At 44.4% G+C, this 15,013-nt stretch overlaps 1 protein-coding gene across 3 annotated transcripts; it reads left to right on the top strand.

The window, feature by feature from the left end:
• Nucleotides 1-9,414: 9,414 nt before the first annotated feature.
• LOC133909948 (putative protein ABIL2) lies at nt 9,415-12,023 on the top strand. 3 transcript variants are annotated; one of them, XM_062352474.1, is made up of 9 exons: nt 9,415-9,859; nt 10,168-10,250; nt 10,391-10,541; nt 10,627-10,726; nt 10,851-10,943; nt 11,039-11,081; nt 11,174-11,283; nt 11,391-11,491; nt 11,574-12,023. In XM_062352474.1, exons 1-9 carry the CDS (start codon nt 9,746-9,748, stop codon nt 11,745-11,747), a joined length of 969 nt encoding a protein of 322 aa, XP_062208458.1. In that variant the 5' UTR covers nt 9,415-9,745; the 3' UTR covers nt 11,748-12,023. The 3 variants fall into 3 exon arrangements, with proteins under 3 accessions (XP_062208458.1, XP_062208457.1, XP_062208456.1); XM_062352473.1 differs by having other exon boundaries at nt 9,417-9,859; nt 11,042-11,081; nt 11,568-12,023; XM_062352472.1 differs by having other exon boundaries at nt 9,417-9,859; nt 11,568-12,023.
• Nucleotides 12,024-15,013: the final 2,990 nt, after the last annotated feature.

The following is a 15,013-nucleotide window of genomic DNA, read 5'->3' as shown; positions in this document are numbered from 1 at the left end:
TTGCTCAGCCATGGACAAGGAGGAGTCGCACTACTTTGTGGAACACTTTGTGGAGGCACTACAGGCTGCATATACAGAGTATTTTGTGAAGGCACATTGAAGCAAGTATCCAATAATAGACCATAGGGGATGATGGTACCTTGTGGAGATATAGAATGTGTACTATATGCTACGGTGTTATATGGAACTATACGCATGCTTGCTAAAATTTCATTAGCTCGGCTATTGTGATTAGCTACATATGGAAGCGAGCTAGTTACACTAGATGTAGTATTTGGTATTGGAAAAACAAATGACGAAACCTTCGGTTTAATAACATTTTGTGTAGTAAATAGAGGTGTCACAATATTGGCCGAACCTAGAACATTAGTTTGGCTATGAATTTGATGCATCAACATATCTTGTTGTAGAGACAAAGGTGACATAAATTGTGCCAATAAACCAAAAGAACCTTGCTAAAATTTGCTACCATTGTTCGGATTGGAAGTACCAGCATCATGTAACAAGGGTTGTTTTAGTGTATCTCTAATACCTTGCACCTCTAGATCTATAGAATCAAAACAGCTATTGAGCTATTGATCTAAACCTTTAGCTAATGTGTCAAATTTGTTACTCATAGCAGCACCTATGGATTGATCAACTATATGCACAATTTGTTCTTGCAAAGCATGAGGATAATCACTTACATTGGGCTTTACCTCCGGTTTTGCATAGATGATTGGCATTGGATCGCTCTTCTTGATCACCCCTTGTCTTGTCTTTTGGTAGCACGCAAGTATCATCTTCTCCACCTCCCGCTTTTGAGCTTCAGTGACATAACGATCATCCTCAGGAATCTCATCAAGCGTCGGTGCGATGATGTTGTCCATGTTGATTTCAGTCCCCTCTGTAGACATGTTCGGACATCAAGAAAAGGGGATTGGCTCAGAACTCCCTGGTGTGGATGTAGATGGAGAACCCTTTGGTCTGCAGCGGAGTTGTCAATTTATGTTGGCGCAGAATTTGGCAATCCCGTGCAACACACAAATTCGTCCTGGATAACTATCCCTTTTTACAACGACACACGGCTTGTTTACGAGCAAACAAGCAAACAATTTGAACCGGCAACTGTGAGAGCCAACGCCCGAACGATTTACAAGCAAATCGATAAGAACTACCACCCAAATCACAAGGATTCGAAGTAGCAGCGAGGAACTAACCCTAAGCTACCTTAATATGTAGGAAAGAATAGGAAAACAAAAGTAGATGCCATTTTTGTTATGGACTGATGTGTTGTAATTGGCCTCCATCCTCTGAACTATTTATAGGGGCGGCTTGAACTTGGCCCTTATGGAATACGACTCTAACCCTAGCCTATACACGCCTTGTCTGGCCAAAACATGAAAATAATCTGAACAGATCTAAAATTCCAAGTTGACTCAAACTCGAACTGAATGCCAGATAGTTTGGTGAGAACAAAAATATGAACACTGGACCATCCGATGAGTTCAATTAGGCTGGAACCCTAAACAATTTCCTAATATACACCGGATAATCTGATGTAGACTATGAACTCATCGGAGCCTTTCGCTGAACCAATTCTCAAACCTCTAAACTCTATGCAACAAATCGTATCTATGCACACCAAATAGTCTGGCGTTTATCAGACACCTCACTGGACTAAAATTTCCAGAGAGCAAAACTTTTTGCAAAATTCACCTTTGCATTCACCAGATAATCAGGCGTTTACACCGGAACCTTCGCTAGGCAAATTTTTTAGAGAGAAAAAATATTTGCAAGAAATCGCCCTTATACTCACCGGATGATCCAGCGTTTCACCAGATGCACCACCGAACTATTTTTTCAAGAGAGCAAAACATTCTGTAGAAGTCCATCACTCCACACGCCAGATAGTTCGACGATAACACAGCCTTATACACTGGACTATCCGGCGTGTAAAAAAAATCTGGTCATGTCATTTTTCGCTATCAACACCGGTTTGTGAACCAGTACTGATAATGAGTAACAGTGTCGGTCCATACCAAAGAACTGGCACTGATATTCAAACTATCAGTGCTGACTTTATTCATGAGCTGGCAATGTTGCCATTTTCTAGAAAACACAAAAATGAAATCATGGATAATCATGATTACACGACACTAATACATATTACAAGTCCAAAAAAAAGCCACTAATACATATTACAGCACTGATACATGTTACAAATTACCGCTAACTTCACTACAATGAAATAAAACAAAGTTTTGGTTATAATACAACATATATTCTTGTTTCCAATAATAACTTTTTGCTTAAACTACTTTGAAAGATCGAAAAGAATTCTACCTTTGGCAGTCTTCAGAAAATTAATATTTCACTTGTGGGAATAAACCTGAAATAATGTGGGAATAAAACCAAACAAAAGGGGTATGATGTCAATGATAGGAATCAAATGGCATAGAAACATATTTCTCACTTGTCTCGTGGAGGTCTTCAAAACAACACGTACTCTCCAAATCGGTTGTCACTGATCATAGTGACACAAATTATATAATTACTACTACAAAGATGGCCTACCCCCTAGCTATTTGAAGGAACTAAATCCATGCATGGGAACAATGGGAACAAGTGTTTCTGACAAAAGAACTGTCCTTCAGCACATAAGGATCTAACATGAATAAGAACAAAAAGTTGAGTAAATTACTAGTAAACGAGGTAAGAAGAAGAAGTACTAGCATGCGCAAGTTCATACCAAATCAATCGATACTAGAGCAGTAACATGCATAAGAAAATTGATCCTTTCACTCATTCACTTCCATGATCCTAAATTAACTAGATAAACAATTATGTAGACCAAAGAAAGCAATCTAACAAGATAGGAGAAAATTGAGGGCACTGCAGGACATCCCACCTCAACGATGTTGCCAACGAGGTAGTGCATCTACTTGTTGAGCTTAATCTTCTCTTGGTTCTCCTTAATCTTCTCCTTCAACGACTCCACATCCAGGTTCGTCCACTACAGCTTGTCCTGCGCGCCACTAAAAACAAAGAAGCCCATCGAATCAGACCCGAACCCTAACGTGGGGCGAAGATTCCAGACCCTAGAGGCAAACTGCAGGGGATCCAATCAAGGGTTGCATGCCTTGAGGACACAGATCTCGTTGTTGAGGAGGCAGGAGGCCCAGACGATGTCTTCGATGGACATGGAGCGTTCTTCTCGGCTTCCTTCTTGGTGGAAGACACCACCGTGGACAACAACCTCGCCCCTAAGACACCGTTGAGGATGATGACATCACCCCCGGTGGCGGCGTGCTTGGCCTAGTAGCGATTCGTCCTAGAGAGAGAGGACATGAGAGGAAGAGCTTCGAGAGAGAGAGGAGACAAAGGGGATTGGAGTGAGAGGGGTGCATTACGCAGAGGAGACAGGAGAGAGCAGACGTGAGGCTTGCGAGCTAAAAGTTTATGGAAGTGAAATTTTGGGTCTAGATCCCGTATCAGTGTCGGTCCATGTTTACGAACCAGCACTGAAGTATCAGTGCCGGTTGGTAACTAGAACAACGTTGATAATGAGTATCAGTGACGGTTCAACTCGGCTCAATCGTTGATCGAGCTCAGAATGTTACGAACTGGCACTGATACTTTATCAATGCCGATTTGTACCTAATTGGCACTGGTAGGGTGGCACGGATGACATATTCTGTTGTAGTGTATGGTTTCATCTCCTCCCATCTCCAAACTTAAAAGTCAAAATGTTGCGGAGGTTCCAAGAAGTGCTCTGTGACAATTGAATAATTTGGTCCTGACCTCACTACTCACTCCTTTATTTGACCATGCTTCGTAATTTTTAGGTGCATGAAATTTAGGAGCAGCGATCAGGCGACGGCGGGCACCGCGTACACCATGGTTTGGAGGCATGCCCAAAGATGCAGGCCAGCCCAGTGAAGGAGACAGTCACGGGGGCGCGGGTGCGGGCGGGGCGATGAGGTGGCAGGGGTGCCGCCGTCCCCGAGCGGTGGATGACGATTGGTGGGCCAGTGCCGACGGCGGGGGAGGCAAGGATGCAGCTCGGTAGAGCCAGGTTAGCGTGACAGCGTGTGGTGGGCGCAAATCTAGCGGTGGGAGAGCTGACGTAGATGGCCGAAGGTGGGCGAGGCAGGGTAGCGCTACTGGAGCAGATGGTGAAGCTGGAGGAAGAAGATAGACGAGTGTTGTCCGATCGTGAATCGATGGTCGCCTGAGGAACACTCGATTTTCAGTCGTCTGATAAATAGCAACCGCCTTATTTGACCTAATCAAATGCCTCTTACGTGGAGAAACAAGTTGGTGTGTGTGATTGAACAAACCGGGCAACAACATGTTTCCCATCTTGTATCACGGCCACGCCTCACAACCGCATCTACTGACCTTGACCTTCCTTTTGCACTTGTTGCCTTGCTCATCCACCTTTTTCTTCTCCTCTCTCCAACTCTGATATAACAAACAAAGCGCTTCCAGACCAGTACACCACCATTACCTCTGTGATGTGGTGCTTTGCGAACCGAGAAGCCAACTTGGTGATCATATTCTTTGTAGAATGCCTTGTCTTGCTCCAAGCTATCAAATACCATCCCTAGTGAGGGTTGCAGGCTAGCATCATATTCAGGATCATAGATTGACCCCTGAATGGATAAAATAAATTTTAGAGCATGTAAAATTGAAGTTCACGAACTGAACATTTACATATACTTACGCAATATGGTAATCGACTATTTTCTTTGTCCAGAGTTTTGTAACCATCTCCTTCGTATTCGCCAGACCCAGTTGCACCCTACCAATTATGGAATTATAAGATATAGAGTGGCATGGTCAAACATTAATTGATCGATAGGCACCTCGAGCAAACTACCAGGAATGTTCTTGTAGCATCATCCTCAGTTGCCACCACATTTGTCGAGCCATTACTCTGCACAACACTTCCATTGGTTCCATGGCACAGTAATCTGATGCAAAGAAAACTGAACGCATCACATTCGCAAGACTAGACAATGCTTTGAGAAGATTGCCTCAACTAAATTCAATAGATGGTGCACTACAAGTTATATCATAATTTCTTGGTATGCATTTGTTTAATTGTTAGGCATGTGACTTGGACATAGATTCTTTGACATCTTTTCTAAATAATCCAGTGCAAGATTTCCAAGACAAAAACAAGGGACGTAATACTCATGCAATGCATACTAACTACTAAAAAGGGACATAATCAAAGAACCGAAGGAGTAAGGGGAGGACATGGGCGGACCTAGTAAAGACCCACTGCCTCAAATTCTTGTTGTTAGTGAACTTGAGTTTTTTCTTTCTATGAAGCTGCAAAGGTTCGGTGTTCATTTTTTGGGCTCAGTCCGCCCATGGGGCAGGAGTTCTGTCAAAATCACACACAAAATGCACCAAAAGGCTTCATAAACTAATTGAATCTTCAATCTAAGGAGCATATAGCCTTGGATTTACCCAGTGTGCACAGTAGAGATCGATCACATATATCAAATCAAAGCACGAGTTCCTAATCGGAAAGGCCGCCCCCATCCAGCAGCGGTGTTGATTGCCTCATCTCCCATGCAAAGTGCTAGGAGACCTACCGTTGTGAGATGCAGCATACAAGGACACGGCATGGAAGAGGAGAAAAAGCACTTGCAATTTGAAAATGTACCAGGGTGCTGCACGATGCGGACGGATCCTAGAGTGATCCGTCTGGAAGGAGCTAGAATGAGAAGGGAACCTAATAAGGGGGTGGAAATGAAAATGTACCATGCTCCAGGGTATTGTTGATATGGAACACTTTCTTCAAGCGGCTTTGTTTTGTAGAAATTGTCAGAAGAGCACAATATCCGCACGAATCCTGTCCGTTGGCGCTGCATCTAGTGGCTGCAGTTGGATGGTAACACCTGAATGCCTTGTAACACCGTAACTATATATGTCTTACGTCGTGCACGCGTTTAGCGTTGCTAAGCTGTGTATGGCTGAATTTTGAAGCAAACAATTACTGAAAATTCAACGCAAATAATTACTTGTATAATGAGAAACAAATAAGATATATTTTTTTCTCATTTTACAAGTCATACTTTTGTCTAAATTTTTTTTAAGTCAGATGATAGCATCCTCTACGACACATTTTGTTTTTAGAATTTTTCATGACTATTTCGATAGTGTTTTGAATTTTAAGAGTAATAGAACACTGTGTGTTTTTTAAACATGTCGTCTATTGAAAGTACGGTATATTTTTGTTGTCCTTGGAACGGACGACAGGAGTATAGAGTTGGGAAATTTCAAAACGAACGGATATATTTATAATTTTTGGATTTAAATATATAAAAATAAAAAGGTCCTCAATGGCTTTGCGTGTCATGGGCCGGTACAGGTAGCTCTCTCTGGGATAGGATTAAACTCGGTACATTTCAGTGGGCCTCATTCAGCCCATTTAGAAAGAAAGCTAGCGAGCTGAGATGGTAACAGTTTAAATGAACCGTACTCTTGTCTCTCTCAAAAAAGAAAAAAAAAATGGGAACCAGCCCTTAGCCAAATTGCCTGGCCCGAGCACAAAGCACATACCCGCAACTAGCATCACCTCTGCGCCGCAACAAGCTAGCATACGATCGTTTCTTCTTTTGTTTTTTTGTTTTTGCGCATTAACCTTCAGCAAAATTGTACTGAGGCAATGGCGCGTCTAGGCCACGTATATATGGCTACATCAGCTTCACGTGTTTATAATTATTTTCCCTACCTGAAGCACATGAACTTAGTAGTATCAGGGAAAAGCAAATTATTGGGCAAAAAAGAAAAAAAAACTCTAAGATCGATAAAGCGACTACTCGTGAATTAGTATGAAGCATCTTGACATATTGAAAGTAAGAAGCTGTAGACACGCAATCAAACAACCATGAGCTACCTAGGAGGTAGGAGCATTATATATATGTATATAGGGGCTTCGACGTTTGACGAACCCGACCAAAGAACATGACTTATATCTCTGGCAGTCTCCCTGCTGATCCGGCGTGATATGCGCAGATTTTCTGTCCAGTCACACCCATCACGCGCAAGATTCCTTAGTCCGTGAAGACATTATCTGAAAGGAAAAAGAAAGCCGCAAAAGTTAAGATTTTTCACCCAACCTAATTCAACCCAAATTAAGGTAGCTATGGCCCGCGTCACTCCTAGGGACAGCTCGAGCGAACCTCAAGCCCCACGCTGCAGGCCCCCCTCCCTCCTCCATATGCCTCGCCGTCGCTCGAGCAAGCCGCCGGAAGCCTGTGCAGCTGCAAAGATGGTGGCGGCAGGACTACATCCCTCCGAGGCGGCAACGGCAGCCAAAGGCGGCGCAAGCTATGGTGGCGGTCGAACCTGCTCGAGGACGGCCAGATCCACTCGGTGACAGCTTGATCCGGGCAGTGGTGGCAGCGATGATGATTGGTTCCGCACGAGGATGTCTAGATCCGAGGTGGCAGCGATCAAGTAGGGCGACGGTGGTGGCGCTAGGGATGTCGGCCGTGCGTGGGCGACGGTGGCCGCTCGAGGGTGACAACGGCCACGCAGGGGCGACGATGGTGCAGCGGGTGGCGACCGCATGCGCCAGACGGTGACGGCTGTGCACGGTGGCCCAAGGGCGCGGCAAACAGACGACGTGGAGGAGGTGGCCACGCATGGGCAACGGCGGTGGGGCGAGCGGCAGCGGCTGCGGCTGCGCAAGGGCAGACAGGGCGCAAGTGGTGGCCGCAAGCGCTAGGTGTCGGTGGCCGTGCATGATGGCCTGAGGGCGCCGCGGAGGCGATCGCACGGTGGCCTGATGACGCGGAGGGGTGAGGTGGGGGCAGCCATGGGGCTCGGTGACCTGTGGTTCGGTCCTTGTCGTGATGCATGCCGACGGAGGCCGGTTGGTGTTTAGCGTGGGCGCAAGATGTTCGGGGGTGTAGGGTGCTTTAGGCAAAAGCCTAGCTTGGATTTGCCGATGCTAGCGATGACGCCGCTCTTGGATGATGTTATCCTTTCTGGAGGCATCGCTATGAGATCCTTGTTTCCCCCACCCCGTGAGGATCCTTCGGGTGAAAACTCTTATCTCTTTCGAGATCAGGCAATGATGGCTTCTTTGACGTCGTGTCTTCCATGGAGGCATTGCCTTGGAGCGCATTGACCTGCGCTGGCAGAGATTGACGTTGAGATTGGTGGTGATGAGGATACAGGCCTAGGGTGATGATGAAGCTTCTGCCTCCTTGGAGCTGCACTTCATGCTTCACGGTAGGTGGTTGACAGGCTTGGTTATTCGTGTTGGCGTGGAGTCGAAGCTGCTACGTCGTTGGAGTGCGATGAAGCTTGGCAACGATACACATAATGCCCTCTTTCTCGAGGTTGTTTCAGTGGTAGCTGTGTGCGTGAGTGCATCGATATTGAGGCATAGGCTGAGATCCGTTGTGAGAAATTGGAACTGCTATGTCGCTATTGTGATGAGCTTGGTAATGATAACTTGTGTCGGACTTCATCATCTGTAGGTTGAGTGGTGCTGAGCCTTGGGTCTTAGTTGCACGGTTGTACGGTTTTTAACCTAATTTTTCTTATAAATTGGGTCAACTCTATTCTTTTTTATGAATTACAAGAACTCCGTATCCTTTTTGAAGGTTATTAAAAAAAAGAAAGGCGCAAAGAAGACATAGCGCTGAAAAGAGATGGAGCTGGTGTAACATATCAAGAGCATGGGAGAGGACGACACAGCACTTCTCACTTTGCTTAAAGCTAATCATGTCCCAAACCTGAGAGACACTTGTTAATTCCATGCTTAATGATGATGCATAGCTCCCAGTGTTTCTCTCGTAATTATTATTCATCCTTACTAGTACGGATGAGCACTTTAGTTGGATCTTGTTGCATAAATAGTCTAGAGAAGATTTTATATAAGTTTAACATGGTCAGTAGAAAATTTTCAGAAGTACCTATTGATTTTGTGTTTATGATGAAAGCCAGGTGTGATCGATGGCTCATGAGGAGGGCCCCATATGCATGGGGCAGAAATGATGGTCATGCAGAGATAGAAAGAGAACAAAGGAAGAAAGATATAAGCGTTCAGCATCCCAACCAGATCTCATCCTTTGGAGCTTTTGACCAGCTGCAGAGCCGCTCGGTGTGAGCCGAAGCAACGCATCCATCACCCATCTTGACAGCTGCTTAACCAGCTAAACAACACTGGTGTGAATCAGTGCCCAGCCCTACCAGCTTCACTTCACCCTGCTGCACCTTTCAACCCTGAGGCTTTCTCTGACTCTTCATGGCAATGGATGTAGGGATCTGAACCTGATGACCTGATGATAGTACAGGGGAACTGAGTACCACAACAGTTGTGGGGTGCATGCAGACTCAGTAATAGTATAACAAGCTGAGCACTCAGGACCATCTGATATGGCGTGTGTGACATTCATTCATCCATTCTCCAGTAGCAGTTATCGTTCGCTTGTCACCTTGGCTTGCCTTGTTCGCATTATCATATACACCTGTCACCGCAACTACTCCCAGGACTTGTTAAATATCCGTCGTGCCCATGACATGCCTACCTTCTTCTCCCCTCATGGTCTTCTTCCTCCTAGCACGTTGAACACCTAACCACCGTTGCTTCTCATCTTCTTCGTCAACATCATCAAAATATTCTTCAGCCCTTGTTCCATGCTTCTATACCTCCATTTGGCTTTGTGATCAAATAGGAACAACCAGGAAGAGAGACAAAGTAGCAGAGGAGCTAGTTTACTTGGCTAGAATGGTAGAAGCAATGGGGTCCTTTGGGAGCAGAGGCGTCGGCTTTGCGGGGATGAGCAGCACTCTGGAGGAGGTGCAGATGCAGGAGACCCTCATCTTCTCTGACACCATCAAGGTCAGTTCATCTGTTGTTGCCTCCTTTTTCTTCCCCCTCTCATTTTGTCCTTCCTTACAGCTCTCAACAACTGAATTGGCCCAAATGATAAACATGGCATGAATGTTGGGTTGGTGTTGAGTCCTTCCATGATAAACAGAACAAGATTTCTTGCTTGGTTCATTTGTACCGAAGGCAGTGTACTTCAGCTGCAGTTCAGCAGTTGCTTCTTTTTATTTGTGATTCTTGCTACTGGCTACTAAAAACAAGACTGCATTGCTTGATGAAACTGGGCATTAACAGCACTCATTGCAAATATCTAATTGCAGGATCTCAAGACATTGAGATCACAGCTGTACTCTGCGGCAGAGTACTTTGAACTTGCCTACATGCAGGAAGAGGAAAAGCAGGCGTATGTGTTGTACCCATCCCTCCTTTTTCCTGCACGAGTTCATCAAGCAAAATGCACTTGCAGATAACTTTTTGCGCATTGCAACTGATGCTTCTTTGAATTTACTGATGATCTATATGCGTATATATTTATATACATAGGGTGGTGAGCAACCTGAAGGAGTACGCCGTGAAGGCCCTTGTAAATACTGTTGATCACCTGGGGTCCATATCTTTCAAGGTTTCCAGCCTTATCGATCAAAGGTTCGATGAGGTCGCCGATGCCAATCTTCGGGTCTCCTGCATCCAGCAGGTTCTAATTAACCACTCATCAGCACTTGTGATCTATACTAATCCCATCATCTATCTCTTTGAATTAATGAAGTGATTGCTTTCAGAGAACTCAAATCAGCCAAGCGAGCATGGACAGGGAAGGGCTATCACAGCAATCATTGGTGATCACTGCACCTAAGTATCACAAGAGGTACATATTGCCAGGTAAAAAAAATATAGGTATTCTGTTTTTGTATCGTGTCCTCTAACATGTCAGCCCATTTTGAATGCAATAAGTGAATGAGAATTTATTTTGGGTGAGACATCACAATCCCCTTGGCAACTGCAGCTGGAGATGAGTCAATGCCCAGTGCTGTTCCCAACTTCAGGGAGATGAATAAGGTCACGAACAGGGCTGCACAGATGCATCAAGTATTCAGTGGTAAGAATGCATTATAGTACTATATATGTTTTTTTTCCCCAGGGAATAAAGTACTAGATATGTTAACTTCGTTCTGATCTGAAATGTGTTCGCAGCAGAAGCCCAACCAAAAAGCAAAGAGAAGCAAACTTCGTTCAGGTCAGTCTTCAACACAAACAAAAGCTTGGAATTTTCTTTTCTTGTGTCTCCGTTTGCAGCTAGGTTGGCAATCTGAAATCTGTCATTTGCAGCAAGTTGCGATCGATTGCCCGTGCACCTCCGCAGCGTGCACGTTCGTCATCACCAGCACAACGTTCACATTCTGTGCCACCATCTGAGACTGTTACACCCACAAACAGAGGTAGAATAATCAACCTAGGAGATAATTAGAAAAAGAATCCTCTACAGTTCTTCTATATCTTGATCAATTGACTCATGTTTGGCACCTAATTTGTCTATGCAAAGCAGATAAGCGATCAGATTCGCCAATTCCTTCAACTCCATTGACAAGGTCCGGATCACTATCAAAGAAGCCATCCTTGCTCAAGACAACAAGTGTCAGGGTTCAGGTAAATCACACGGGCTTGTGAGTTCCAAGAAATGATAAGCTGCATAACACTGAGACATTTTCATCTGTTGCTGAAGATGCAGACCACCTCACAGCCCAAGAAATTGGCACCGCTAAAGTCACAAGCTGACAGGAGCAACGACACCAAGGAAGGTGAGCAGACTCCAAAAAAGAGCAGGAAGTTCCTTAAGTCGCTGCTCAGCAGGCGGAAGTCCAGAAAAGATGAGCCGTTACCGAGTTATTTCGACGATTACTGAACTCCTAACACCAGATTGCTCCCTCTGATGGAGCACCACAATCTCAGCATACATGTACATCAGTGTTATCAAAGTGTTATATATCCTCGATATATATATTGACATTGTATAGCCATAGCATAAAGATTTGTACATGAACCTAAGTTCAAGATGGAAGTTCAGCAAGATGTCTCACCAACTTGCCTGTTGTAAGAGCTGCATTGGATCATGACTCTGTAGTTTTGTTTTTAAAGCTGATTCGTTCAGAGGCCATCTGTAAATAATAGGCCTTCAACTGGAATTTCATGATCAGCACTCTATATCAACTCTGGCTCAATTTGTAATGACACCATCAGTTTGTCGTCCTATTACTACTGGAACTCTTATCAAAAAATGATCAGAATATGGAGGAAATAATAATCATCTAGGAAAAAAAGTATGAAATTACAGAGATTGTAGACCCGTAACAGTCAAAGTAGGTAGCACTAGTGCACAGGTAACACGGAAATAACATCAGGTACAACTAATGAATAATTGAACCCATCTCAAAAAAACAAGAATAATTGAACCAAGTAGCTCTTACATGCTGCGCCATATGGAAACTGCAAAAATTTATCAATTTCTTGAAGTATAATATCCACATAATGTACAGAGTTGATCTGAATATCTGATGACCTTAATCCCAATGCTCCACTCCACTACAAACACTAATACTCCCGTACTAAATACGATGCTTGTTTGGTCCACTTGCCTTACCATTGTACAGCATGAATCAGATTGGGTACCCAGCACTTGTGTATAAGTGACAGAAAAAGAATTGTGTACTTTGGTATCTCCCTACTTCTAGTTTACAACTTTACATCCTTCATCATTGACATCCTGGCTAACAAAACAAGATAACTGCCTGTACATACTTCCAGAGATTTGTGGTCCACACTGCCTTGTGTGAAGAGCATACAAGTATGGCCTAGGAAAAATACCAAAGCCAGTATAACCCAGTACATAGAAGGCTTGCATACAAACTTGACGGACAAGTGGCTCCCGTCAAATTGGTTAGAATTTTTCCCTGCTCTTACATCATATCTCCATCCTTGCTATGCCATCCATGGCAGGACCAAAACATCTCATCAACAAAAACAAATAGAATGATATCAAGTGACCAATTGCATCCACTACAACAAAACCTTGTCTAGCATGCCTCTTGCCCTCTTCCTCCTTGCTTTTTCTAACGTTGATGTACTGCAGCAAGATCATCTTTTACCTGAACAAGCTTCACAGAACCATCACCCCCACACGAAATGAAACCATTAGACAACACCTGGAGGTCTGTTACAGCAGCCTGCAAACATGTAGATATAATTAATAAAAGAGATGTATCTGATATAATTTTCTTCTTTTATCATAACATGATCAAAAATCACAAATGAGGTCATTAAAGATTATATATCCTCCTTATAGTATTCCACACCCTAACAATACCGCCAAAGCCCCTGGAAGTTGGTTGAAAAAAAGTGTGTCAGTTCATGCAACTTTGGCCAGTGAAAGACCAGGTGAGAGTTTTTAGCATCCCAAAGCTTCACATCTCCATATTTGCTTCCAGTTATGAACAAGCTGGTATTTGGGATGGTCGATACCTTGGTGACACTTCCTGCAGATGGACGAGAAGGGATCAGAGAGACAAACCAACTTCAATACTAAAGAGTACAATGCAATATCACACACTTACCTAGATGAGCCTTTGGTATATGCCATATCATACCACTGGTGGTACAACCAGAAGTTGCAGATTTGGTGTCATGAACGGAAGATGCCTTGGAATTTCTATGATGCTTGGAGTTTCCAGTAGAAAGGAAGCGGAAATCATGCAAAGCTGCATCACCGCTTTTCCCACCAGTTACAACCAGAGGTGAGATAGATCCACAGCCTATATCACTATCAAACACAGAAAGAGACCGTGCTCTGTTGGAATCGATCCTGCGAGAGGTAGGTTGTAAGAACACATGTGAGCACACATTGGACACAAGAATTTCTCAGAAGGAGTCTTTTCTTTTCTACTGATAAACAAAACAGCTTTTGATGTTTATTCAAACACCCTAAAAAGACTATAGCTGCTACAACCTCTACTACTTCTATTGGATTGAAGCTATTTTGAATTGGTGTCTATTAGGGGAGGGGGTGCTGCTCTATTTATAGCAAACTAACTGACCTATGCTACAATAGCCGATGATGTAAACAGTGATCTATGCTACAGTCGGTTTGCTATAGTGCCAACAAAAGAGAAAGAGAGAGAGATTAAACTAACTACACAAGGATTTACTCTAACAATACTCCCCCTAAACCTTGTGTGTTTGCTTTAAGTTTAATCTGGATCATTCCAGTCCTAGCTCTAAGCTCTTGGAATCAAACTCGCCCTAATGCCTTTGTTAAGAGGTTTACGAGCTGGTCATTGGTGCCAATGAAGTCTGCACTGACACTCCTGTTGTCCGAGCACTCCGTGATGAAGTGGTATCGCACATTGATGTGCTTGTTGCGCTCATGGAACACAGGGTTTTTGCTTAGTGCTAGAGTTGATTGGTTGCCAACCTTGAGCTTGATGGTGTCGGCAGGCTTCCCCTTGAAGTCACCAAGCAATCGAGCTGGCGACACACCTTGTGTAGCTGCAGTGGTGGTGGCGACATACTCTGCTTCATAGAACGATAGAGCCACCACCCTCTGTTTGAGGGAATGCCAACTCACCAAGCTATCGTTGTAGAAGAACAGAGCACCAGAGGTGCTCTTCCGCGTATCAATGTCACCGGCGAGGTCGCTATTGCTGTAGCCAACCAGTTGTCCCTCCACTGCTTTCCCGTAGCGGTAGCCGTAGTTGATCATCCCGGCAACATAGTGTAGAATTCTCTTCACGGCAGTCATATGCTCCTGAGTTGGCCGCTCCATGAAGCAGCTCACGAACCTGACGCTGAAGGCGAGATCCGGCCGTGTGTGGACGAGGTAGCGGAGACTTCCAACAAGTCTCCTGTACTCCGTCGCATCCACTTCTGCCGCCGTTCTCTCGCGGCTGAGCTTTAGCCGTTCCTCCATCGGGGTGTGAGCGGAATTGCAGTTTTTCATCCCCGCCATCTCCAGGATTCGAGCGGCATAGTGCACTTGGCACAACATCATACCGCTGTTGCCGCTCTGCTAGACCTCGATCCCAAGGTAGAAGGAGAGAAAACTGAGGTCGCTCATCCTGAATTGTGTCTTCATCTCCACCTTGAATCAATCAATCTCCTCTTGTGTCGATCCCGTGA

This window comes from Phragmites australis, chromosome 2 (assembly GCF_958298935.1).
Source record: "Phragmites australis chromosome 2, lpPhrAust1.1, whole genome shotgun sequence".
NCBI lineage: Eukaryota > Viridiplantae > Streptophyta > Magnoliopsida > Poales > Poaceae > Phragmites > Phragmites australis.
The sequence above is the reverse complement of the archived record's forward strand: the minus strand, read 5'-3'. Positions and strand labels throughout refer to the sequence as shown.

Excerpts from the sequence above, each read along its gene's own strand:
- LOC133909948 (XM_062352472.1), top strand. The coding sequence starts at position 9,746 with ATGGTAGAAGCAATGGGGTCCTTTGGGAGCAGAGGCGTCGGCTTTGCG. Across the intron at positions 10,251-10,390 it reads CAGGAAGAGGAAAAGCAGGC|GGTGGTGAGCAACCTGAAGG; the intron begins GTATGTGTTGTA and ends TTATATACATAG. Across the intron at positions 11,284-11,390 it reads TGTTACACCCACAAACAGAG|ATAAGCGATCAGATTCGCCA; the intron begins GTAGAATAATCA and ends TATGCAAAGCAG.